This window comes from Alternaria infectoria (genome assembly GCF_024043175.1).
Source record: "Alternaria infectoria strain BMP 0036 chromosome Unknown scaffold_24, whole genome shotgun sequence".
NCBI lineage: Eukaryota > Fungi > Ascomycota > Dothideomycetes > Pleosporales > Pleosporaceae > Alternaria > Alternaria infectoria.
Window position 1 is genome coordinate 127,806 of NW_026250713.1, and position 24,065 is coordinate 151,870.

Genomic DNA, 24,065 nt, shown 5'->3' on the forward strand with positions numbered 1-24,065 from the left:
CCGCAGTAGGTTCAGAGGTTTGGTCCTCATGTCGGTCTTGTTTATCGAAGCTCCATGACGTTGGCGCGTTCGGAACTACAGAAAGTTTAGATCGGAACGCCAACGTGAACGAAGCTATGACCACCATTTAACGATTCACACGTGCTATCGGTCCAACCAGCGCCATCTACACGGAAACACACCAACCGGGTCCTTCTGGGAAAACCAAACCAACTTAACCTCAATACACGCCTTTGCACATAGATAATAGTGGAAGTCGGTCTCTTGGTCAGAAAGGAAAGAGAAAGAGCTATGGCATCACGATGGGCAAATGATGAAGCAGACAAAGCCGAGGAAGCGCGTCGGAAGAAAGAGAAAGAAGAGAAGAAACGCCTGAAGCTTCAGAAACATCAAGAGGCGGAAGCAGCCTCACGAACAACGCAAGAGGCGGAATCGAGACCTGCAAAGCGCAGGAGATTATCAACAGGCGACGATGACGAGGGAGCCGCAAAGCCCAAAGAAGAAGAGACCGAGAGGAAGCTCCTGCGATTTCAAGGCGGAGCTTGGAACCCTTGTCGACATATTTCCAACTTCGAGACCCTCAATCAGATCGAAGAAGGCTCATACGGCTGGGTCTCACGAGCGCGCGACATCACTACAGGCTCCGTGGTCGCCCATAAGAAAGTCAAAATGGACTACAACCAAGACGGTTTCCCTATCACCGCGCTACGAGAAATCTCCATCCTGCAACGCTGCAGACATGCCCATGTCGTCGATCTTCTGGAGGTTCTATCTGGTGACGACCCGCAAGAATGTATCCTGGTCATGGACTTCCTCGAACATGACCTCAAGACATTACAAGAAGACATGAGTGAGCCATTCATGGCAAGTGAAGTCAAGACATTGTTACGACAGTTGGTCTCTGGCGTCGGCTATCTGCATGAGAACTTCATCATGCACCGCGATCTCAAGACATCAAACATCCTACTCAACAACCGTGGCCAGCTGAAGCTTGCAGACTTTGGTATGGCACGATACATCCCGCCGGCGAACGCACCCCTCACACAACTGGTCGTCACGCTATGGTATCGTGCGCCTGAACTTCTACTAGGGACTCGAGATTACGGGACGGAAGTCGACATGTGGAGCGTAGGCTGTATATTCGGCGAACTGCTTGCAAAAGAGCCGTTACTACAAGGCAAGAACGAGGTCGACGAGCTCTCACTCATCTTCTCCCTTTGTGGTCTCCCATCAGAGAAGTCTTGGCCACAATTCTACCGCCTGCCCAACTCCAAATCACTAAAGCTACCACGCGACCACCGCAGCGCCCCAGGCTTCAACCGTGCAAAATTTCCCTTCTTGACAGCGTCTGGCATTGAACTCCTCTCTTCGTTGCTATCCCTGAATCCAGACCATAGGCCTACAGCGAAAGAAGTACTGGAGCATCCTTACTTCAGAGAGCAACCCAAGCCGAAACCGACCGAGATGTTTCCCACGTTTCCAAGCAAGGCCGGGCAGGAGAGGAGAAGGAAGAAGAGTCCGAATGCGCCAAAGAGAGGAGAGGCGCCCGGAATGCAGGGCAACGTGGATTTTAGTAGTATTTTCAAGGGCAGAGAGGAAGAAGAGAAGGGAGCAGGATTTCAGTTGAAGATGACCTGATTGATTGCGAAGACGCGTGGGCATGTAGGAAACTTCTTTCAAGGCAAGATGGACTTCGCCCAACTGAGCCTGCGACCGATTTCAATTAATGTATACCATTGGTCTGGCCAACCGAATAGTCCAACCGAGCTCCTACTTGACTGTGCGGATGCCTCTAGGCTTTTCCAGCCGACAATGAAGACAATCTTGCGTCTCTCATCTGCGGTCTCTGCTTCGACTCCGGTCGCTGCCATAGGAGCTATAGCTTGGACTCCTCCTTCCGCCGCCTGCACCCGCGCGACCTCCCCTCCTTGGTGGACTGTCCCGCCTGCCATAGCCTCCTCCCCCACTTCGTCTTGGTGGTGTTCTGGATGGCGAGCGACTGTAAGAAGAGCGCGATAGGCTTCGTCGTGGTGACCGGCTGCGAGAACGTGTGTACGACCGTGGCCGTCCTCCGTAGGCCCCTCGTCCACCACGACCGCCTCCGCCTCTGCCCCGACCCCAGTGACCTCGATCGGGCGACATTCGACGCGGTGGAGATCGATAACGGCCATCCATAGGTGGTGGCCTGTACGCGCCAGGTGGGCCTCCGCCCCTCGGTCCCCGTCCACCGCGCCCATAGCCACCTTCGTAGTCGTCGCGTGGCGGCGGGCCTCTACGCGCGGGCGGAGGTGTCTGTGAGAAACGACGGCGGGGAAGGACAATGGAAACTTGGATCTTGGCTCCATCTAATTGTGCGTCGTGCATCTTCGCGATTGCGCGTTCGGCGTCGTCGATCTCCTCGTAGAGAATGTAGGCTATGCCGCGATTGATGTTGACTGTTCAATAGTCAGTCCTGCTCTGTGGGGAGGTAGGGCGAAACATACAGGTGGGGTTCATGGGCATGGTGAGTTCCTTGATGACACCGTACTTTCCGAATATCTCCCGCACGTGGTCTTCTTTGACGTTCCTGGTCAAGGCTTCAACTACGATCTGTTGGTGGGTCAGCGTGCTGGTGCAGGAAGGCTGAGGCAAGGCAGCTCTGAAAGTTGCGTCTAGCACAGGGAGTATGCTTACCTTTGCGCTTCTAGGTGCTGGCGACCGATCTCTTGGAGTCAAACTCCGGGAATAACTTCTGCCTCTCGAGCGCGATCTGCTTTCTGGTGTGTAGCTCCGTCGCCCATTGCGCCGTGGAGACGGTGATGTCGGCGAGCGCGATCGAGTAATTGAACGAGACCGTGTAGGCGAGCGAGGGGTGACGGAGCGGCGCGGCGAGCCTGACTGCGCCGACCGAGGGCGGCTGGGTGATGTTGTGTGCGACGGGTCGCGAGAAGGGCTGCGCGTGCGCGAGCGTGCGGGAGATGGAGAACGAGATGGCATGTCTTGGCTGTCGCGCAATTTCAGTCGTAGCAGTGTCCTATCGCGTGCTCTTCAATGTACACTCGGTGGTTGGGCTTGTAGTTACTTTGTTGGTCATGTCTAACGCGACGTAACTTTTGGATGGTAGCTCCAAGCTTCAAGCTCGTCTTAGCGCTGGCACGTGACTAGCGGGACGTGTTCGCAAACAGCCATCACATAGTCAAGGGCCACCACAGGGAATAGATCGGCAATGTGGGAAGAGAATTGAATCGCCAGCTTGTACAGCTTGCACAAGGTGCATGATGAAAAGCCAGTCGTCCCTCAAACTCCAGCTAATACGTTTTCATATCTGCCGCGGAGCTCGATTTGCCATGTCTGCAATTTCAACGTTTGCTTCCAAACAGGCCAGAGACGGGTTAAATAGTAGACGTGTGAAGGACCTGGACATGGACGGTTCCAGTGTCCGCTCTTGCGTGACTGTTGGAGCGACTGCTGAATTGCCAGCACTCTGACCCGCTATCCGTCCTCGACCCCAGAGCGCGGCGGATACTAGGCGGGTATCGCGGTGGGCATAGCTAAATGCGGCGCGCTCAGTGCCGTCGCGTTAGGCATCGAGGGCAGTGGTGACCCCCACCAAGTAAGCAGCTGCATGATAGCGCAAGTAGGACGCGTGACGGGTCGTCAGATTAGAAGCTCAGAGGTTTGCGTGCTGGAATTGGAGGAGTGAATTGCGTCCGTTAGATTTCATCGCGAGAGGCGGGGTCAAAACAGCCCCACTATCAAATCGCAACTTTAGCCCAACAACGCAGCCTTGAACACCCTCACCGCATTTACCCTCTTGCTCTGCTTAGTCAAAAGTACCTGCATCTACTTCGCCGCATCCCTCTTCGTCTTCCCATCACCACAAGCTTCCACAGCACGCACATCAACCCTCCGCAACCATGTCCTGGCAAGGTGAGCAGCTCGAGGCGTCGAGTTTGGAAGGTCCTGGCTAACTTTGAGCGCAGAATACGTTGACACCAGGTACATCAAGCCTCCCAATCTATCACCTGTCCATGACTAACGTTATCACAGCCTCGTCGGCACTGGTAACATCGACAAGGCCCTCATCTGCGACATCGAGGGCTCGACTGCCTGGGCCGCCTCCGCCGACTTCTCGGTAAGTCGTCCGATACAATACGCGCCGGACACAGCGAGTACTCCAGAATCAGAGCTCCGGTGGCGCATAAACAATAGATTGGTGTTGACCAATTACAGCTGTCCGCTGAGGAAAGGGCTGCCATCGCCAAATCCTTCAACGACAAGTCAGAGCCCAAGAAGGTCATCTCGGAAGGTGTCAAGGTCAACGGTGTCAAGTACATGACCATCGAGGCAAGCGACGACTCGCTCAAGGCGAAGAAGGTAGGTGCCAGACATTGCCCACCATCAAGTGTTCAAGCACTGACAACGACCTCAGGGAAAAGAGGGCATCGTCGCTTTCAAGACTACCCAAGCCGTCATCATCGCCCACCACCCCGACACCATCCAGACTCCCAACGCCTTCAACTCCGTAGTTGAGCTCGGCGAGTACCTGAAGAAGCACGGAATGTAAAGCGCCTTCGATTCGAGCCTGTTTGTACTTTAGGGATATTTGCATAACCGAGTTGCGGAGCGATGGATGGCATCATGGGCGACTGCTCATGGACATATATATGATTGACGATGGATGAAATAGCGGCATTGGAGGATCCTCTTCGATACAATGACAACTCTCAACCCCTAAACCAGAACCTTGTTTGTTGCAGGTCCCAAAGAGTACTGTGCATCTCGCCGCCGAACATGCCAGTCTAGCTTCACATGTTGACTACAACAGCGACAAGAGACAAGCACACCGGAGCACATGTATGATCAAGCGCATTCACATCATTTCATCATGGGGCATATACGTAACAAGCATGGGTCAGATATGTTCATGGTGTCCTAGCGATAAATGAGAGAGAAAATGCCTAAAGACCCTTCATACATGCCAACTTCTTCACGACCTTTTCTCCAAATGCCTCCTGTAGCTGGGCAGCAACAACCTCTCTCTTCTCATCTGCATTTTCATCGAGATCAAACGCGGTAGGCCCTTGCAAACAAGCCCTGATAACACCCTCCACCGTGTTACCTAGATAACTCTTTACGCCCCGTAGATGTTGTGGTTCCGTCTGTAGCAACCTCTTCTCCACAGCCCACGTATGCTTAGGCCGCGCCTTTTCAAGATCGATAGACAGAATTTGGTCAATGGTTTTCCAGTAAGCGATCTCCAGTAGCACGATACCGAGCGAGTAGAGGTCGAACGACTTCTTGTAAGACTCACGACCGCCGGCATCTTCGCGATTCCCTCTATGCTGTACGGAGGGATGACGATAGATGTCTGCAGCGGGATTGTCAAGAGGCCGTTCAGTCATATCATCGCTGGTTGCCGGACGAGAATAGTCGAAACCACTAATCAGAGGATCCGCGTAGTTGACCTCGCCGTGCGTGACCTGACCGTTTTCAACTCTTCCTCCCTTCTTCGGAAAGAGGAGGATGTTGGCCGAGCGTAGGCCCTTGTGAAGCCAATCCACCGCATGGAGACGTTCAACTGTCTCGGTAAGAAGTCTCATGAGTGTGATACGGTCAGTGAGCGAAGGTATATCGTTCTCGGGGTTTGCGATGAGTGCGTGTAGAGATGTCGGTTCAGTGTCCGCCGGGACGGACGCGGGCTTTTCGAAGACTAGCCCGAAACGTCCTTCGTCCTCATCGATAAAGTAGCCTCGGCAGAAGGGTGCTCTAAACCGGACTGTTCTGTTGTGCTTACTGAGTAAGGCGGCCAGTTTCTTGACGCGAGCGTGGATCTTGGCGTCCACAGCACCATCCTGCTGCATGGGACCCGTGGTATCGGGTGATTTCCATTCTATCCACACAGGTGTGTTCTTGTAGTATGCCTCCGTGCGTACACCTTCATCAATCTCCAGGGGAAATTGACTGCCTAGCTTAGGGCGTATGTCCATGTACTGGAGCTGGGTATCACGAATGTCCTTTGGAAGATCTGGCATGTTGATCTTTTCTGCATAGCTTGTGGTAAGATCTTCGTGAGAGTCTTCGATAGCAAGGTGAATGAAGTTTTGCTGGGCTAAAGCAGCAAGAGGCTGACGGGCGGCACCACGAGCTGCGACGGCACCACTGTCCATCATACCATCATATTCGGAATCTTCCATCTCTATCAGTGAATAAGCCCTTCGAAAGCCAATCTGTTCTGATTGCTGGGATTGGTAGATTTGAACCATGTGCGACATCGTCCGGTTCAGCAAGACTATTTGGTCATTTGTACGCGTCTGCATATCGATGAGCAGGTCTACTTGAGCTTTGTCGAGCGCTTCGTGCATCTTGTCGTTGAAGTCGGCCAGTCTCGCGATTAGCTTCTCCATCTTAAGGTGATCGAATACAGCCCATTTGAGCCTCTTTGGTACATCCTTGAACTGTTGCACGAATTTGAGGGACATTTTTACCAGCTCGTCAGTAGGCGGGAACCGGACAGACCTTGCATTCCCTTCACCAGAGCCGTTGGTATCGTCTTCGATCAGGCGATCAAAATTTTGTAGGACGAATGCTTCAGCTGCTTCCTCTAGGAGAGGCTCTGTAAGTCTCTCGTACTTCTTGTCTAGTCGGCCGAATGAGAAAAGAAGCTTTTGTTGTTGCTCCATGATGTTGATAATGAGGCCTTTCGACATGTGATTCAGGACCAGTTTGTCGTCTCGATAATCGAGCTGTACAAGCTTTGCCCAGTTGAGAAGTCGATGTTCTTCCACTTTGAAGTTGACCAGAAGCGCTTGGCAGTCTTTGCGAAGATGACAAGCATCTGCGATCAGTTCGTAACCTAATCAAGATTATTAATGCATCTTCAGGCGTAGGTCAATGGGTATGCCAACCTTGGATACATCCCGCAAACACCTGGAAGAAGAAGGATACACCTCCGATAGCCAACTCTGCCATCTCTAAGGCTGTTCGGAGTAACCTTTGAAAGGGACAGCTGGACGGTCTCGCCGAGAGAGGAAAGCAATGAGATGAACGCAGACTTGGAGAATTACTCAAGGGTAAGCAGCGAGAAGGCTGATATTTCTATCAAACCTTCATGGCGACATGAGAGCATAGCACGCCGCGATGCAGGCGCGCAACCTGATCTGTAACCAACACTGCCCCGTGGCCTCGAGCTGAAGGCCGTCATCACATCCCAGACCAATCCAGGAGGCTGGAATAGTGGGGTCCGGTAAGGGTAACAGCGCGATGGCGTTTTGCGATACATGACGAAGGCTGCAATCGTGGCTGAGGAGCGTTCTGCTGAACTCGTTAGGTGCAGCAGAGACATCACCTGGAGGTGATAGGTTGACGGGTGTATGCCTCGAGGAAAGCCGCGGCCCGCACAGCCACGCTAAGAAGCCACGCGAACATGGACCCTGGTCGACGCGTCGCATGCTGCCACCCATTTGCTCACCACCAAACCAGTGACAGGCGAACCGGTCACCAGAGCTACGACGGGCATCTGGCCCCCCGGAAATGCTTCTCGAGCATCTGAATCCTTGGTATCGCCCCGCATCAGAGTTCGAGCCAACGCCCTTCATCGCCCTCTTCTTCCGAGCTCCCGTCAAGCTACTCCTCTACCATGCATACCACCTTATCACATGTCTGCGCTCAACCCCGAAGCCTCTACAACGCCCACCCATTCGAGTCGTTTGCATATCCGATACGCACAATTTGATACCGGAAGATGTACCGGAAGGCGATCTGCTCATCCACGCTGGTGACATGACGAATGACGGAAGTGTGGCGGAAATACAGAAACAAATAGACTGGCTGAGCTCGCTCCCGCATAGAGAGATTGTAGTGATCAGTGGGAACCATGATACTTTTTTGGATCCAAGGACACGACCATCGCTGTCCGAACAGCACAGGACTGGAAGGCTCAATTGGAAGAGGGTACACTACCTGCAGCACCGACGGTTGAGCCTAACGATCAAGGTTGAGCCTAAAGACGGCGATCAGATGGATGTTACCACACCCTTGCTCGCAGCGGAGCCAGGTCAGAGAAGGATACGAATCTACGGCGCACCACATATACCAGCGTGTGGAGACATGAACGTGCATGCCTTCCAGTATGAAAGGGGACGAGACGCGTGGTCAGAAACTGTGCCTGAAGATATCGATATATTGGTCACACATACACCGCCGAAATACCATCTGGATCTGTCCCTGCCGACGGGGATCGGCTGCGAGCACCTCCTTGCTGAGGTCAGGCGAGTGAAGCCAACACTACACGTGTTCGGCCATGTGCATTGGGGCGCAGGGCAAACTGTAGTTTGGTGGGACAGAGCTCACGACGCATATGTGCGAGGGCTTTCAATCAAGTCCAAGTGGACGCGAGGTATCCTGAATCCAAAGCTTTGGTGGAATGTAGTCAGGGTCGCGTACCGTGGCATGCGAGAGCTGCTCTGGGATCGCGTGTGGGGCGGGCAGAGTCCAAATACTATCATGGTCAATGCAGCCCAGACGTGTGGAAATACAGGCAAGTTGGGCAATCCTATCCAAGTCGTCGACATTTGATATTGTCCGTCACGTAATACCCAAAGCAGTCGTAATCGTAATGTGTAAACCTCATAATCAACACAGCAGTAAGCACTTGATTGTCGGGAACTCTTTTCGAACTAAAAAGGGTTCTGTTGATTTAGCTTGACTATCTCGTAGGAGAAGCCAAGTACAACAAGGAGACCAGGCGATTCGCCGTTCCCCGCGACTTTATTTGATTGTGGTCATGAAACCATAAATCGTGCATACCATGCCATGCCATATTCCACCACTGAGCCAATGATTTGCGCACATGCTCAGAGACGACGACCACGGCGACCACCCTTCCTCCTGGTGGAGTCGGATGGGGTGGGAGTAACGTCCTCGATACGTCCGATGCGCATACCAGCACGGGCAAGAGCGCGGAGGGCGGACTGGGCACCGGGGCCGGGAGTCTTGGTGCCGTTACCACCGGTGGCACGGATCTTGACGTGGAGAGCGGTGATACCGAGTTCTGCATATGTTAGCTCCTGTTCCCGTTCCAGATTATCCATTCCAATCATCTTACCCTTGCAGCGGGCAGCAACGTCCTGGGCTGCCAACATGGCGGCGTAGGGAGAGCTCTCGTCACGGTCGGCCTTGACCTTCATGCCCTTATGTACTGGTCAGTGGCTGTCGCATGCAATCGGTATGGCTGCACTTACACCGGTGACACGGGAGATGGTTTCGCGGCCAGAAAGATCGGTGATGTGGACGAAGGTGTCGTTGAATGAAGCGAAGATACGGGCGACACCGAAGACAAGCTCACCCTGCGTTGCTGTCAGTCCGTGTCGTCGCGATTTCCAATGTCTGCTGGTCACGCACCTCGCGGACCTGGGGTCCGAGCTGGATGTTCTCCTGGGGAGCGCGGGCGACCTTCTGCTTGGGAGGCATGTTGGCGGTAATATGGGTTTCTTGACGTGACTGGCGGTTCGTAGCACTGACGGCGATCGAGTCGAACTTTCGGTGGTGGGAGGTGGAATTTCGCTTGTTCGCGGGTGTCGGAGTAACCAAAACGCCGTGCTTAGCGCGCCAAGCCGCCTACTTAACTTTTCTTTGGCTGCCGCAAGCGACCTGCAGTTCCTCCATCGCTTTACAATGGGCTGACTTCCTCCACCTCACTCACGCACAAGAGCGTGCGACACAACAGCAGCCATGGACGATCGCAAGAGCGTCGGTATTATCGGCATGGGCGACATGGGCAAGATGTACGCCCGCCGGCTGAGCACAGCTGGCTGGAAGTGAGTGCACTCGCGACTGATAGCTTCGGAGCTCCAGTGTCTTCTGCAAATGGTAAGTCCTTCACTCTCTCATCCTCCCCTCCCCCGTTATGATGACCGTGAGTGCATTTGGCTCGAGTACGGCGCATGTCCACACTGCTGCCGTCTTGGTTTGCAGTAATTGGGCATGTTGCCGTCCATGATGTGAATTCTCGCTACCTTATTTTATACACCTCTGAACTACGACCAACTACATCGCATTGTTCATTACTATGGCGCGAACTTTGCTAACCAGTGGCTCACAGATTGATTCCTCTCCGTCGAACGCGCTGACATGCTCTCGTTGAAGGGTTCACGCCTGCGATCTTCCAGACAAGTTTGATACATTAGTGGCAGAGTTTCGGGACTTTGTAGGATAGCGCTTTTATATATCAATGAACGAACGCATGCTGAGACTGCGCCAGCCCAGAGTTGAGATCATGCAAAGTGGTCATCTTGTGTCTCGCTGCAGCGACTTCATCATATACAGCGTCGAGGCGAAGAACATCGACGCGGTCGTTAAGACCTTCGGCCCATGTATGCCGTCTCCTGTCACGGATCAGTGTTGTTACTGACTCGAGCCTACGTTCAGCTACAAAGGTCGGCGCAATAGTCGGTGGTCAGACCTCATGCAAGGCCCCGGAGATGGAGGCTTTTGACAAACACCTTCCTAAAGACGTCAGCATTGTCTCCGTGCACTCCCTCCACGGGCCAGGCATAGACCCGAAAGGGCAGCCACTGGTGCTAATCAAGTATCGCGCCTCGGATGCTGACTTTGCGTTCGTGGAGAATGTTATGTCCTGCCTCGGGTCCAAGCACGTCTATCTTTCCGCCGAGCAGCATGATCGCATTACAGCGGACACACAAGCTGTTACTCATGCCGCTTTCCTCAGCATGGGCGGTGCATGGTTCGCGAACAACCAATTCCCGTGGGACAGCTCGCGCTACGTCGGTGGTATTGAGAACGTCAAGATGAACATTACCCTCCGCATCTACTCTAATAAGTGGCACGTCTATGCAGGTCTTGCGATCCTCAACCCAGACGCGAAGAAGCAGATTAAGCAGTATGCCGAATCTGTGACCGAGCTGTTCAAGCTCATGCTCGCAGGGCAGCGGGACGAGCTCCGTGAACGTGTGCATACCGCTCGCAAGGCTGTGTTTGGCGATAACGAGGATGGCAAGAAGCTGCTCCTTCGAGATGACTTGCTTGACCGATTCGCTTTAGGCACAATCCCAGAGAAGAAACTCAAAAACAACCATCTCAGTCTACTCGCCATGGTAGACTGCTGGTGGAAGCTAGGCATAGTCCCCTACGACCACATGATCTGTTCGACGCCTGTAGGTCCCCAGTTTTCTTTCCTCTTTACATTACTCTTCCAAATTCTTATCCACTAACACACATTCAGCCCTCGCGCATGTGGCTCGGCATTACAGAGTACCTCTTCTGCAACCCCACGCTCCTCGAGGAAGCCATCGACACGGCCATCGACGACAACACGTTCCGGGCCGACGACCTGGAGTTCACCTTTGCCGCCCGGGACTGGAGCTCGCGTGTCAGTCTGGGTAACTTTGATGGCTACCGGGAGAAGTTTGAGGAGATCCAGAGATACTTCGAACCGAGGTTCCCGGAGGCGACCAAGTTAGGGAATGAAATGATCAAGGTCATCTTGCAGAAAACTCAGGAAACTTGAGGTTCTGAGTAGAACCCATCAAGGGTTTAGTAGATATTGAAGGAAAGCCCTGCGATAATTATACGCATGAAAGTGGACACGGATCATAACATATAGGTGTAGAATGCACGTCGTGAAGTCAAAAATATATACATTACGTGCATACTCATGTACCCAGCTGACCCAACGCCTTGTCCTTCAAACTACGCACTTGGATTTTCCACAACTCGATCGTGTCGGCCGCTTTCACATTTAGTTTCTTGTAGCCTGTCCGGACTCGAACTCAGTACTCTCCCCGATGTCGCAAACCCCAAAACCTTCTTTGCCTCCCTTGATCCCCTTCCACTCACAAGCCTCTTGCAGCTCCTTTGGCGGTGCCATGACCTCTTCCTCGGTCAACACCCAAGTACCCCAATGCATGCCTAGCGCTCTCCTGCATTTCGTGTCCACGAAGATGTTGACCGCATCTTTGGGGCTAGCATGCACGTTACTGTACATCCAACGAGGTTCGTAGGCGCCAATAGGGATAAGACCGAGATCGAAGGGGCCGCGATGTTGACCGATCTGTGAGAAAGCCGGGCAAGTGGGTAAGTGCGAGTACGCAGCCGAGTAGTCGTCTTCTGTGGTTGGAATGCTAGCCGGAACCGTGCGGTAGCCTGTGTCACTGGGTAGGGTCAGCATAAAGAATGAGTCATGAGTGTGGTACAAAGCAGACGTACCCAGCAAAGTAGACCTTCGCTCCGCCAGATTCCACACTCCAGCTTGCCCAAAGCGTCTTGGCCTTATCGAAGGGCGTCCTTGCACTGATATGCTGACAAGGCAGCGCACCAATCGTTGCTGTAATACCACTAGTCTTGCCCATGTCCACCGAACTCACAGAAACAGAGCCAGCCCTACCCCCCTTTTGCGACAATTCCTCCAACTTGACATCTCTACTCTCCCACCAATCCAATTCTGTGACTTTCGTAACCCCGCTCTTCTCAAACCACTCTTTATTTCCTAGGGGCGCAAAGAAATGCGCCTCGGGGAATTTCTTTTTCAAGCGCTGGATTGTTGGGTAGCTTAAGTGATCGTAGTGATTGTGGCTTATAACTACTGCATCGACAATTGGTAGATCTTCAATCTCACACGGAGGGGGCGTGTAGCGTTTAAGGCTCTTTATAGTGAACGGTGCACAGCATTCTTCAAAGACAGGGTCAAAGAGAACACGAAAGCCGCTCGGGAACTCTATATAGTAGCATGCGTGACCGAGCCATGTTGCACGAAGTCGTGGTGTCTCTCGGGAGGGAAGGAACATTGGTTTGTGGACTGGTACTGTCGGTGGCGAGGTGTCTGGATTGTGGGCTTGACCGGTAATCTTGCGCCTACCACGGAGTGTTAGTTCGCACCTTGTAAAGTCTTCATAAAATTCCCGTATGCCGGACTTACCAGAGCATACCCTTGATTTGCAGTTCCCAAGCACTTGACTCGATATAGCTATCCCACGGGTTCGTAAACCCCTTGCCGTTCTTCAGGTGATGTCTCTTTTCATCGGCTTCCTCGGGTTTCGCAGCAATCTGTGCTGGATTGCTTACCACGGCGTAAAGACCTACGCCAATACTTGCACCACCTATTGAACTCATCTTGAGCGTCCGAGCAAAGTGTGGTTTTTGCCAAAAGGGCTGACGTTTCCCCCAAACCTGGTAGTGTCGCGATTCACTGAGTAGCCTTCGTATGATGCGAGACGGAAGCGACAGGCGAGACATTGGATATATACACGCGTCTAGACTAACTCAAGCGGCCTAAATAGGAGCTATATTGTATTCGCGAAAGAGGAAAACAATGCGCGCCCACCCTCGGCCGCATTTCATGTAGTCGGCGAAAAGTTGGGCCAGACCGGAGATAGCCATCGTCGACGTTAAGGCCGTAGATGCATACAAGTCGTCATGCAACTCGCTCGCTACTGGCCGGGCCCACCAGGCAACAACAGCAATGGATGAGCGGCTTGTCTCCTTGTCCGAATCTTTCGCCATGCGCGCACGCCCAAATTCGCTTGGGCAGACACTCTTCAGCTTGCGCGATCGCAGCGCACGATATATCGCGGTCGAATCGGCGGAACCCGATGTCGTCCGCATGACGCACGTCGCACGCCGCATATCCTGCGCCGCATACAATACGCGGAGCTTGTACTAAACTGTGTCCACCCACGATACCATTCAACTGAAAGAGAGAGTAGAGGTAATACATTCATAACGATAATGAAATAATGGGCCAAGCTGGATGCTACATCAGCGCTGACTAGATATCGCCAGTGCTGATAATTCGGAATTTGGCGATCACACCCACCTCAAACTCGCATTCCTGATGGCTGACTGGAGGTGATGCCTGAACAGATCATACCACACAGTAGGGGAGTGTGAATACAGTGCCCATACCCGTGTAAGTGACGAAACACTGCCTCCATACTAACAGTGCATATCCCAATCTCGTCCGATAGCGATATCTTTGCAACCAAATCCCCTTGTGCGCTTCGGTATCTTCAAGTGATAGAAGTAACATCTACTACCAAGGTCGTTCCTCAATCGGCACTTCTCCTGTTGTTTTCCAATAGCTTATCGCATCTTGGTATGCTTTCTGGTAAGTCTTCCGTCGATCCTCCATTGACGGTCGGTCGGGGTTGTTCTGGTCGTACTCGTTTTCGATATTGCGGAACTCTGCGTCTGCGGGAAAGATCTTATCACCCGCAGCCGGCTGAATATAGTATACTCGCAAATCTTTGTCGACACGGTTATCTTTGCTCCAGCGTAGCAGCGCGTCCAGATCTTGACATTGACGATTGTAGGTGAGCTCAGGTTCCGCCGCTGGCTCTCCTTCGACCCACATGTAGTTGAGAACATCGTACTGGACGTAGCACGTCAAATGATCCACCAAGGCGTGGAGACAGTGCTCGGTATGGATCCAATCCATTGTATCGCTACAAATGTGAAGATACGGAGTCAGTGTATATCTCACATGCAATTTGCGCGGCTACAACTTACTTTGGGTATCCGTAATAATCACGGTAAAGGCGCTTCCGGATGTGATCGAGGCAGTGAATGTTATGTGGATGCGCGAATCGGGTGATGAACTTCTTTTCGCCGTAGCCGAAGCTTTGGGGGACACTGATATAGCGGTCTGGATCTTTGCCAAGGATGCGCATGTCGTCCTCTGTTATCAAAAATGGATAACCGGAGGTTAGCGCATGCCATGCTGCGTCAACTTCTGGACTTGGCGGTTGCTGCCAGATGGGTCCGTTACTTCTTGCGAAGACAGGAACGTTGGTATGGTTGGGGTGAGTGCTGCGATTGATCTCTTCCAAAAACGATGGCTCTATATCATACTGTGTTAGTCACGTATTCAGCGACAGGAAGACCACGTACCAGATGAGCCCTGTTCATTGCGCAGGTATCCACTGTTGGATATCAAGCCTAAGACGAAGAACAAGATAGCCACCACAGCGTACCTCAAGCATGAGCAAAGCAGTGGGAGAGACGTGGCGGATTTGGTGCGAGCTTCACCGCTTGGAACCGTGGATGGCAAAAGCCCCTCTGACTCTTCGGGGTCTTCACTTCGAGGCGCTCTACGCGATGAGTGATTCATATTGCAGGGTAAGCACTGAAAAAGTGTGAGAATCTATTACGTGCAATGCCTTCAGCATACAAAGTCATCGGGAGATAGCTGAGCCCGCTGCGCGCTTTGGGGGGCAACAACGATAACGAGCATCACAATGAGATACTTACGATCGATGTCGCGGGACGGAGCCTTCGGAGCATCATTACTGAGGGGTACTGCATGCAGGTTGCGTAGGTACGGTCCTGCTTCGGCACATCCGCGGGCCTGTCGAAAGCTACCTAGGTACCACGTTAGAACTGTTGAAGGTCGAGTTCCGCGTCCGAAGCCGAAGCCGAAGACTGCGCGTTTTCTAGTCAAACTTTGTTGTTTCCTGGATATTATGTCAGCTGAAGCCAACTACAAGAAGATCGACCGAAGATAATAACATCACCATCGGAGCGACACGCTACTATTGTGCAGTCTTTACGTACACGCCCGTACTCTTCTCGCTCGTGAAGTATACCACTTCTCTCTTTTTAACCCGTAAAACAGGAAGAAAGGTACCAACCCACATGGAACGAATGCGGAGCCAGGACTCAGCTTAATCATAAGTATACAGGATCAATGTTCCAACGCTTCATGACTGTTCTCCAACAGTCGAGCATGGGCGCGGAAGCCGAATCTGAAAGCACCATAGAGGAGCGAATCGGCCTTACCTCACTCTACCCAAAGAGCAGCAAGGACACATCCAAGCCACGGAAGAACCTCATCCTACGAACAGTTGCTGCCGTTCTCGTTGCTACCCTGGCTATATGCGGAGCTTACACGGTCGGAGCCCAAGCGATCGAAACGCTGACACGGGATGACGCCCCATGCCTGTGCGGATTCACAACTGCCGAGGGAATTTCGCGGAACTGCCAGTTCGATGAGATTGAGTTATGTTGGTTGAGACCGGAATGCATTGACTTCGATCTCACGCATGAGTTCACGACAGCCTCTCGTTCTGACAAGGGGGGCGCCTGGCTATACCAGACGGAGATGGATGGCAAGTACCGTCTCATCAACGGGACCGAGCTATCCATGCTGATCGAGCCCGGGAGGACCATATGGTTTACCTACGAGCAACATGTTGTGCATTGCATCTTCTCGTGGAGGAAGCAGTTCCGACAGCAATTCACAGGCATCGTGATGCATATGACCGCATCGGATGAGGGACATATCAGACATTGCGGTGAGATGTTCATGCTCAACGCTAGCCTGGAAGAGAGGCGAACCAAGCTGGTATACCCGTCTGAAGTGTCGTCAGGTTAGCCGGAGCTTCAGTCTATCTAGTTACATTGAGTGTATAGGAGCGATTAGCGCCCACCAAATGAATGCAGTATAATTCCGTCATAGACGGTAGCTTCACTTTCGAAGTATTCGATTCGGTCAGAAGGCACCTTGACAGATCCCAACGAATGAGTGGGGGTACCTAGGTAGTCACAACACGGCAGTTCCGGTTCAGTATGCAGTTCGGCGGTAAGCTTGAGATACGTCATTATTCTGCTCACTCTCCCATACGTCCTATCGGTAGCCTCACTATGCACTATGCAAGTGACAAACCTTACAATCAATGTTCAATCATGTTCAATCGAGACACGGCTCGGCCGACTACTATCAAACTACCCATCAAGTAGGGATAGTCATCGCATGGTAAACCAGCGTAGTGAGTACAGGTTCATGGCACTTCTTTAAGCTTTCAAGATATGCGTTGCTGCTCGGTCAGCTCTTTCGTAAGTTCGACGGGCCGCGTCACGATGCAGAAGAGCAGCTCTATCACCAGGTAAGTGTTCGATCATCGATGTCTTTACCAGTGGAGAGTGATGTACAAATAGCTGAGCAGAAACCCCACAGAATAATCATCTTTCGCCCTACAAACGCCTTGTATTGTCCAAGACGGATCCTCATAAACGATTATCATATTCTCGTTTACGCACATTTTCCAAGATGCACAAGAGTTTGATTTTTCTCGTCGCGTTGGCTGGCTTGTCAGCAGCGACCGCTTCGCGTATGTCCTTCCCTGACCCACGGATAAGAAAGTAAACTTACTAAGTGTCGAAGCTCATGCAGAAGAATTGAGGGACGTTAAGAAGCGCGACACCTACGTGGATCTGTTCAAGGATGACGGGCCAGCTCCCGCGCCGGAAGAGGGTGGTGGCGCCTACAAACGCTCTGAAAGGGCCAATTCGGGGAAGCGTGACACCTATATCGATCTGTTCAAAGACGATGGGCCAGCTCCCGCGCCAGACGCTGGGTCGGAGAAGCGGGACACATACATCGATCTGTTCAAAGACGATGGGCCAGCTCCCGCGCCAGACGCTGGATCGGAGAAACGTGACACCTACATCGATCTGTTCAAGGATGACGGACCAGCTCCCGCGCCGGACGCTGGATCGGAGAAGCGTGAGACCTAAGTTTATCTGTTCAAGGATCATGGACCAGCTCCAGCGCTGGAAGAGGTTAGAGAGCAGGGAACGATCGGGCCGCTCTAGTGGACGAAGGAAGAGTCGAGGACAAGGCGACTTGGTTCGAAATAAAAGAATGAGAATGAATCTAAATGTTCTTCTTTTCACACTGAACATTTTACCGTGCCTGTACTCGCTACGACCATGCAACACTACCGACTTCTGGCGTGTGCTTTTCTTGTGATTGCAACATATAGTGTGTCTATCACGTATCCAAGAACGCGTACTCCGTTGCACCCTCTCGAGCGTTCAATCAACGATGCCGAGGACTACTTCCAGTCTTTGGCGGTTCAAGAAACGCACACATACGCACAGGCGGTAGAATCATATCGGCACCGACGCGCACGATGTCCACCTCCAGGCTTCCGGGCCTTTCATGAGCGCCTCCAACAGTTGAAAGGGATATCAATTGAGCCATTCTGGGATCAAATCTATGACGACTTGGAGCCATTCTGGGGCATCACAGCACAGGCCACGCAAACTGCTGCGGCCTCGCTGGTCTCTCTCGCCGGGCTTCAAAAGAAAATCGAACGGCTCCAGGGTTTCTCATTCCGACGTGGAGAAGTCCGGGCCAACTGCCCGAGAGAAGACATGACCTGTGACGATCAACTGGGATTGCTCAGACGAATCGCTCCGTTGCTACCAGACATTGACGTAGCTGTGAGTGTGCATGCCTCGCCTCGTGTGCTCGTTCCTTGGGACGTCATGGAGAGAGCCCGACAGCAGGCACGCCAGCATAGTCGATTAGTGTCTCGCTCAGCAGGCGCACAAAGTCATATTCATGGAGGGGTCAGCAAAGCACTTTATGCTAGAACGGAAGACGTAGTGAAAGGGTGGAATCGAGGTAAGCTGCGGTACCGTCATATGCGAAGCTTCGCCAGCTAAAGTTTGGACTACACGTAGAAATCCCTCCATACTCTTTCCGCAGCATTGTCTGCCCTCCGAGAAACGCGTCAACCGATCACGTACCGCTTTCGGATTCTGCTGTTCAGGATGTGTGCAATCGACCAGAGTTGGCTGCTGTCCACGGCACGATGCTGGCACCTCACCTTGTGTCGACATCGTCTACCCTTCTTCCTATTTTCTCGGCAACACACATACGACACGTGAGCGCCGAAATCACGGTCCCTGACCTGCATACCTGGGTGGATATACCAAGCTTTACCCTCCCCGAACATCTGGTCAACTCGTCTATTGGTGTGGCGTGGTCAGAGAAGCATAACAAGGTAAGTTTTGGCTGTATCAGATGCATATGAGATATATACTGACTTCGTATGTTCGTCTCTGCAGGCTATCTGGCGTGGCTCCAATACTGGTGGCAGACATAATTCCTTGACCTGGATGAAGTCTCATCGCCATCGTTTTGTTGCGTCAATGAACTCCACTTTTCTCAAAGCTGTTAGCAGTGGTCAGATCGACTGGGCCAATGCTTCTCTGAACCAAGCATCACCCGAGCCACCTCACTCTGAATGGCTGGACGAGCATCTGGACGGTGCCTTTACACAACTGCGCTGCGCTGGGCGAGGCTGGGACGTCGGGGATGCCTGCAGCTACCTTGATCACCACTTCCGAACTGCAGCGCATACATCCATGGCTGATATGGCCACGTACAAATATTTACCAGACATTGATGGCAACGCGTACAGTGGTAGGCACTCTTGTTCTCACAAATGATGATATGTGGCATAACATCAGTTATAGCTCGTTTCCGCGCATTGCTCATGACGGGCTCCCTAGTGTTGAAGGCCACTATCTTCGAAGAATGGCACCGCTCGCGGCTCGTACCGTATAAACATTTCGTTCCCTTTGACCTCGGCAGTCTTCCCGACCTTTGGCACAAACTCTGCTTCTTTATCGGCGGATGTTGTCGAGGGAAGAGTTGTGAGAATCATGACAGGCATGCCGCAGCCATTGGCGAGGGCGCGGCGATCTGGAGCCGCCGAGTTCTCCGTAAGGCAGATATGGAGCTATACTGGCTACGGCTATTGTTAGAGTATGCAAGAGTAGTGGATGAAAGAAGACACGTGCTATGCGAGCGGGACGATTATGAGTAGTCGTTCGGGAGAATATTCGGGGAAGAAAGTGGTGTAGTTCGTCACATACGATCAGCCGCCAAGCTCCTAAATTAGGAGAAGAATACTCTGCATTAAGAGATATTGAGATCAGTACGGGCTGGGGTATAGAAGCCATGCCTAAGGCAGCCGCATTGCCGCGTAGCACATGATCTGAAGCTGTGTATGCTATGTTAGCAATGATGATAATTTACTTAATCTGGGCCTCGAAATAAGTTGAGCCATTCGATGAGACATGAAAACCTCTGAGGATTTCTGCGCGCGTGAAGCTTCGATGTTTGTGTCCGTGCGCGTGAGCGTGAGCGGCCGATCAGAACGCTGCCAAGCAACGGGCCCCGTCTCCTGGGCCCGGGCCGACAACCTCCAAACTCCCAACAGCAGGGTGACGCGGGAAGCTTTCTGCAGCCACCTCGGGTTTTCTTGCGACCGTCTAAGCAAAATTCGGACCTATGTAGGAACCTCTCGCATTACCCCTCTTTCTAGAACTATACGAGCCGTCCACATAAGCGCTACGGGCCGTTGTCTTGATCGTTGACTTGGTAGACAGAGCTGAGCGCGATCTCGAGCAGCTGTCAAACGCATTTCGATATCGATCGGATCCGCAGTATAAAAAAAGATGGTTCTGTAGATGAGGCGAGTGTGGCCCACAATACCTACCCGGGTGCTGAGCGACGTTGAGTTGCCTGGGGACATCGTCGATCATTACACAACGCAACAGGGTGTGCACATCGGAGAAATAGACATGTATTGTCGTCATGGGGGTCTTTCATAGGCGAATTTAGAGCTGGGGCTGATCCACAAAAGCATAGCAGCAGTCTTGTGTTATCGATTCGTTAGGTACCTCAGCTATTCGGGTTGCACTCGGCACACGGATGCTGCTGACGTACATAGCGTGATTATAAGAATCTTACAGCTGATGGCAACATCCAGTAGACTTTGTAATTGTTCCATCTATCTTGCCTATCATGAAAGGACTGTGGGTTTTAGCAGCTCTCTCGATTCCCACTCGAGCTCAGAAAGACCACGTTCATATCGGCTATGCCGACAAATCTCATGGCGAGGACTGGTATGACTGCGGCCCTTATGGAGGTAAGTCTTTACATGGGTAGAGTACAAACTAGGTCTATTAACGTCCGATTAAGGCTGGGGTTGTACTCCACCCGTGGGAGGCAGCGAATCGCCGCCGAAGAAACACTACTACGACAACAGCACTTTCAAGCAGTTGATAGACCACAACAACCCTAGCCTGGGGACTTTTGACCAGTTCTACTACTACGACACAACGTACTGGAGGGGTCCTGGTTCCCCGGTGATACTATTTTCGCCCGGAGAAGTCAACGCTACTATGTACCACAGCTTCTTAACCCCCAGCCATGCAACAGGAGCCCTGGCTGAGCAGATTGGCGCAGCTACAATTGTTCTCGAACATCGTTACTGGGGCGATAGCACACCATTCCGTAACTTCACCACTGAAAACCTGAAGTACCTTACTGTCGAGAACAGCATGAAGGATATAACATATTTCGCACGTCAAGTCCAATTACCTTTCGCTACCGACGAGAGAATTGGCAGTAGTGCCAAAGATGTTCCATGGGTAGCTATAGGAGGTAGCTACTTCGCTGCCCTGCTAGTGTGGATTGCAAGCCTCGACCCGGGCACTATATGGGCCTACTACGCTTCGAGTGCATCAGTTCAATCTGTTTCTGACTATTGGGCCTACTTCCTTCCTATACAAGAAGCTATGCCGAAGAATTGTAGTAGAGACATCTCTCTTGTCATCGACCATATGGATGATATCCTCAGCGCTGGCTCTCGGGATGAGCAACACGAACTCAAGGCCAAATTTGGCATGCAAGACGTCGCTCACAACGACGACTTCATGAACGCTCTAGCGCGTGGTCCCTATCTCTGGCTAGGGAATCAGTTCACCTACAACACGGGCTTTTTCACGTTCTGCGACTATATTGAAAACGCAGTCAATGCCACCCTCAACGACCTTCCGTCTGAAGCTGGTGTTGGTGTCGATAAAGCGCTCGAAGGATACGCGGAATGGTGGAGAGAGGTCGAACTTCCCGGTTACTGCGCCGGGGATCTTTATCCCGAATTCAACACTACAGGTAATACTGACTGCTTCAATACCTACAATGCAAGCTCCCCACTATTCACCGACACGACGCCGAGGAACGCCATGAACCGGCAATGGTTCTGGATGAACTGCAACGAACCCTTCGGAAACTGGAAAGTCGGCGCTCCCTCAGGACGGCCATCGCTCATTTCTCGCCTCATAACAACAGACTACTGGGTTCGTCAGTGCGGACTATATTTCCCCCCTGGACCGAATGGAGAAACATATGGTCTCGCAGCGGGGAGAACCGAAGAGCACTTCAATACGTACTTTGGAGGCTGGAATATCACCAACACAAGCCGGCTGATCTTCGTCAACGGCGAATTCGACCCGTGGAGAGAGATCAGTGTTTCGGCAAAAGGGAGACCCGGAGGTCCGTTGCAGAGTACCGAGCAGGTACCAGTGGAAATTGTGCCTGACGGTGTTCACACTAGTGACTTGAATACGAAGAACGGGAAGGTCAACGCGGGAGTGAAAGAGGTGCAAGATCGAGTGTTGAAGCAGTTAGTCGGGTGGGTTGAAGAATGGCCTGGGGAGGCCACATGATCAGCTATGCACATTGGCTGGCACGCAAGTACCTAGATACTTGCTACTACCGAGAGCCCTCCAGGCTACCTTTCAACACTTATAAGACGTGATTTCCGATAACAACATTCCTGTCAATCATGAAGGAAAGCGTGAAGTCGATCTCGCCGCATTCCATTGTGGTTCTATTATTATATAAACTCATGATACAGACGCGCTCTGGAAGTTCACGCACGTCTACTTAAGCACTCTGCCGATCTTTCAGCACACATGCTTTTGTCGTAATAAGACAAATGCGAGTTTCAGTTTCTCTCCAGATGTACTAGAGACCTGAGCATACTCTAGAAGACGATTTATAGCCAAAATGCATCTTGATCTATAGTCCTTGTTTGAGCCAGCCAAGATCGGAACAAACAAACTTAGCAGGACGGCTAAGATGATCTAGAGTTAGGCTACACCAATCCTGCTGCAACTTGTTACTGCATGGTTTGCTCTTACTCACCGAATAACGTGTTGGAAGACGAGCATCGATCGAGTGAAGCTTAGCTTTGGGTCACTCATACATACCGGGTATACAAACAAACCCTGATTACTTTTCAGTCGCAAGTCAACTCGGCCGCGGCCATCTATTTCGACCTCATCCGTGAGGCTTGCACATACACACGGCTGGAGCAGATCTAAAACGCTCGCGTGTAATGCGCTCTTGCGGAAGCACACGGGATCCAGTGCTCCAACGTCGTCTGTCAGAACGGGTTCTACGGGATGGCGGGAACGCTTGATAGTGGTGCCGGGTGGCGTTGAGACCGAACTACCCAGGCTATGTTACGCCCAGATCGAAATGACCGAAACATCATCCTTGCTTGATTTACACAAGCCGGTCGGGGTTGCTTCCGTGATGACAGTCACTGCGGGGTTAGCACCGTGGCTTCTTGCTCAAACGAAGGATGTGTGACTGACTCACATTTCAAGACCTGTCACATAATCGAACATACAATGAGAGCCACGGATGCCAGAAGAAGTAGAGTTGAATTTGGCGTTTCCTGTGCGACTGTGCCGCTTTTCTAGGATGTTTTTTTTTTTCGCATTCTGATGTTACCCCCTTGTCAGGGTATCTCGTTGTATGACAGTTATACACTAAGCAAATCTTTCCTCCCGTTTCCCAAAGCAATGCCCAAACAGAACCGTGTAAAGCAAGAGGTATTTTTTCCACCACTCCGAAAGAAATAAAGCGAATCCCATCGCTGATCTTGTGCCATTAATTACAACCCGACTACAGCGGAAGGCGAGGATCGAGGAAAGAAGTCGTGAACGTAACAAGCGACCCTGCGGTGGTGGCGAGATGCTGGTCGCTACCGAAGGCTTGGTCGCATGGAGAGGCTTGGTGTGCCGAGTGCAAAAGCCGACTCCAGAGAAGAGAAATCCATAAACCGAGATAGGCAGCCCCGTAAACATTCTTGAGGCAGCGCTAGAGAAATGAACAATCGTAAGGTGCGAGATGACACCCAGGTAAAAGCAGGAACGCCGTAACCCACAATTTCGCTGACATGCTCCTATTAGACCATGGACAAACCAAAGTCTAAAACGTAATACCGGTGATACAAGGAAAGAGTGAAGGAAAACGAAGGAAAAAGAACCAGTGAAATCTATCATGCAAGATGATCGCAAGCCTTGTGCGTTTTCGTGAGATCCGGAGGCGCACCAATATGCTTGCAGATAGCAGAAGGAATAAGGCAATGGCACCTTGAGAGTGTCTGATAGTCTAGACTCGAGGGAATCGAAGTAGC

The 24,065-nt window shown here is 52.0% G+C and overlaps 11 protein-coding genes across 11 annotated transcripts; 7 read left to right on the top strand and 4 right to left on the bottom strand.

Annotated features, from left to right (window-relative positions):
* Positions 1 to 28: 28 nt before the first annotated feature.
* Positions 29 to 1,638, top strand: J4E92_009464 (uncharacterized protein; the record flags this gene model as incomplete). The annotated part of the gene is made up of 2 exons (XM_051500810.1): positions 29 to 34; positions 244 to 1,638. The coding sequence occupies 2 exons, from the start codon at positions 29 to 31 to the stop codon at positions 1,636 to 1,638; spliced, it is 1,401 nt and encodes a 466-aa protein (XP_051348961.1).
* A 2,258-nt stretch (positions 1,639 to 3,896) lies between these two features.
* Positions 3,897 to 4,546, top strand: J4E92_009465 (uncharacterized protein; the record flags this gene model as incomplete). The annotated part of the gene is made up of 5 exons (XM_051500811.1): positions 3,897 to 3,909; positions 3,963 to 3,978; positions 4,030 to 4,114; positions 4,213 to 4,356; positions 4,412 to 4,546. The coding sequence occupies 5 exons, from the start codon at positions 3,897 to 3,899 to the stop codon at positions 4,544 to 4,546; spliced, it is 393 nt and encodes a 130-aa protein (XP_051348962.1).
* A 394-nt stretch (positions 4,547 to 4,940) lies between these two features.
* On the bottom strand, positions 4,941 to 6,951 carry J4E92_009466 (uncharacterized protein; the record flags this gene model as incomplete). The annotated part of the gene is made up of 2 exons (XM_051500812.1): positions 4,941 to 6,835; positions 6,888 to 6,951. The coding sequence occupies 2 exons, from the start codon at positions 6,949 to 6,951 to the stop codon at positions 4,941 to 4,943; spliced, it is 1,959 nt and encodes a 652-aa protein (XP_051348963.1).
* Positions 6,952 to 7,512: 561 nt separating this feature from the next.
* Positions 7,513 to 8,556, top strand: J4E92_009467 (uncharacterized protein; the record flags this gene model as incomplete). The annotated part of the gene is made up of 1 exon (XM_051500813.1): positions 7,513 to 8,556. The coding sequence occupies one exon, from the start codon at positions 7,513 to 7,515 to the stop codon at positions 8,554 to 8,556; it is 1,044 nt and encodes a 347-aa protein (XP_051348964.1).
* A 278-nt stretch (positions 8,557 to 8,834) lies between these two features.
* On the bottom strand, positions 8,835 to 9,450 carry RPS14 (ribosomal protein S14, S11; the record flags this gene model as incomplete). Its single annotated transcript, XM_051500814.1, has 4 exons — positions 8,835 to 9,031; positions 9,086 to 9,170; positions 9,222 to 9,326; positions 9,382 to 9,450. The coding sequence occupies 4 exons, from the start codon at positions 9,448 to 9,450 to the stop codon at positions 8,835 to 8,837; spliced, it is 456 nt and encodes a 151-aa protein (XP_051348965.1).
* Positions 9,451 to 9,711: 261 nt separating this feature from the next.
* Positions 9,712 to 11,506, top strand: J4E92_009469 (uncharacterized protein; the record flags this gene model as incomplete). The annotated part of the gene is made up of 5 exons (XM_051500815.1): positions 9,712 to 9,797; positions 10,126 to 10,186; positions 10,241 to 10,352; positions 10,408 to 11,153; positions 11,222 to 11,506. The coding sequence occupies 5 exons, from the start codon at positions 9,712 to 9,714 to the stop codon at positions 11,504 to 11,506; spliced, it is 1,290 nt and encodes a 429-aa protein (XP_051348966.1).
* A 231-nt stretch (positions 11,507 to 11,737) lies between these two features.
* J4E92_009470 (uncharacterized protein) lies at positions 11,738 to 13,107 on the bottom strand (the record flags this gene model as incomplete). Its single annotated transcript, XM_051500816.1, has 3 exons — positions 11,738 to 12,149; positions 12,205 to 12,849; positions 12,914 to 13,107. 3 exons carry the CDS (start codon positions 13,105 to 13,107, stop codon positions 11,738 to 11,740), a joined length of 1,251 nt encoding a protein of 416 aa, XP_051348967.1.
* Positions 13,108 to 14,026: 919 nt separating this feature from the next.
* J4E92_009471 (uncharacterized protein) lies at positions 14,027 to 15,103 on the bottom strand (the record flags this gene model as incomplete). The annotated part of the gene is made up of 4 exons (XM_051500817.1): positions 14,027 to 14,438; positions 14,503 to 14,833; positions 14,884 to 14,915; positions 14,967 to 15,103. 4 exons carry the CDS (start codon positions 15,101 to 15,103, stop codon positions 14,027 to 14,029), a joined length of 912 nt encoding a protein of 303 aa, XP_051348968.1.
* A 591-nt stretch (positions 15,104 to 15,694) lies between these two features.
* J4E92_009472 (uncharacterized protein) lies at positions 15,695 to 16,366 on the top strand (the record flags this gene model as incomplete). The annotated part of the gene is given in 2 exon segments (XM_051500818.1): positions 15,695 to 15,700; positions 15,713 to 16,366. The coding sequence occupies 2 exon segments, from the start codon at positions 15,695 to 15,697 to the stop codon at positions 16,364 to 16,366; spliced, it is 660 nt and encodes a 219-aa protein (XP_051348969.1).
* Positions 16,367 to 16,512: 146 nt separating this feature from the next.
* On the top strand, positions 16,513 to 17,508 carry J4E92_009473 (uncharacterized protein; the record flags this gene model as incomplete). Its single annotated transcript, XM_051500819.1, has 2 exons — positions 16,513 to 16,516; positions 17,165 to 17,508. The coding sequence occupies 2 exons, from the start codon at positions 16,513 to 16,515 to the stop codon at positions 17,506 to 17,508; spliced, it is 348 nt and encodes a 115-aa protein (XP_051348970.1).
* A 3,161-nt stretch (positions 17,509 to 20,669) lies between these two features.
* Positions 20,670 to 22,302, top strand: J4E92_009474 (uncharacterized protein; the record flags this gene model as incomplete). The annotated part of the gene is made up of 2 exons (XM_051500820.1): positions 20,670 to 20,720; positions 20,821 to 22,302. The coding sequence occupies 2 exons, from the start codon at positions 20,670 to 20,672 to the stop codon at positions 22,300 to 22,302; spliced, it is 1,533 nt and encodes a 510-aa protein (XP_051348971.1).
* Between the last annotated feature and the right edge of the window lie 1,763 nt (positions 22,303 to 24,065).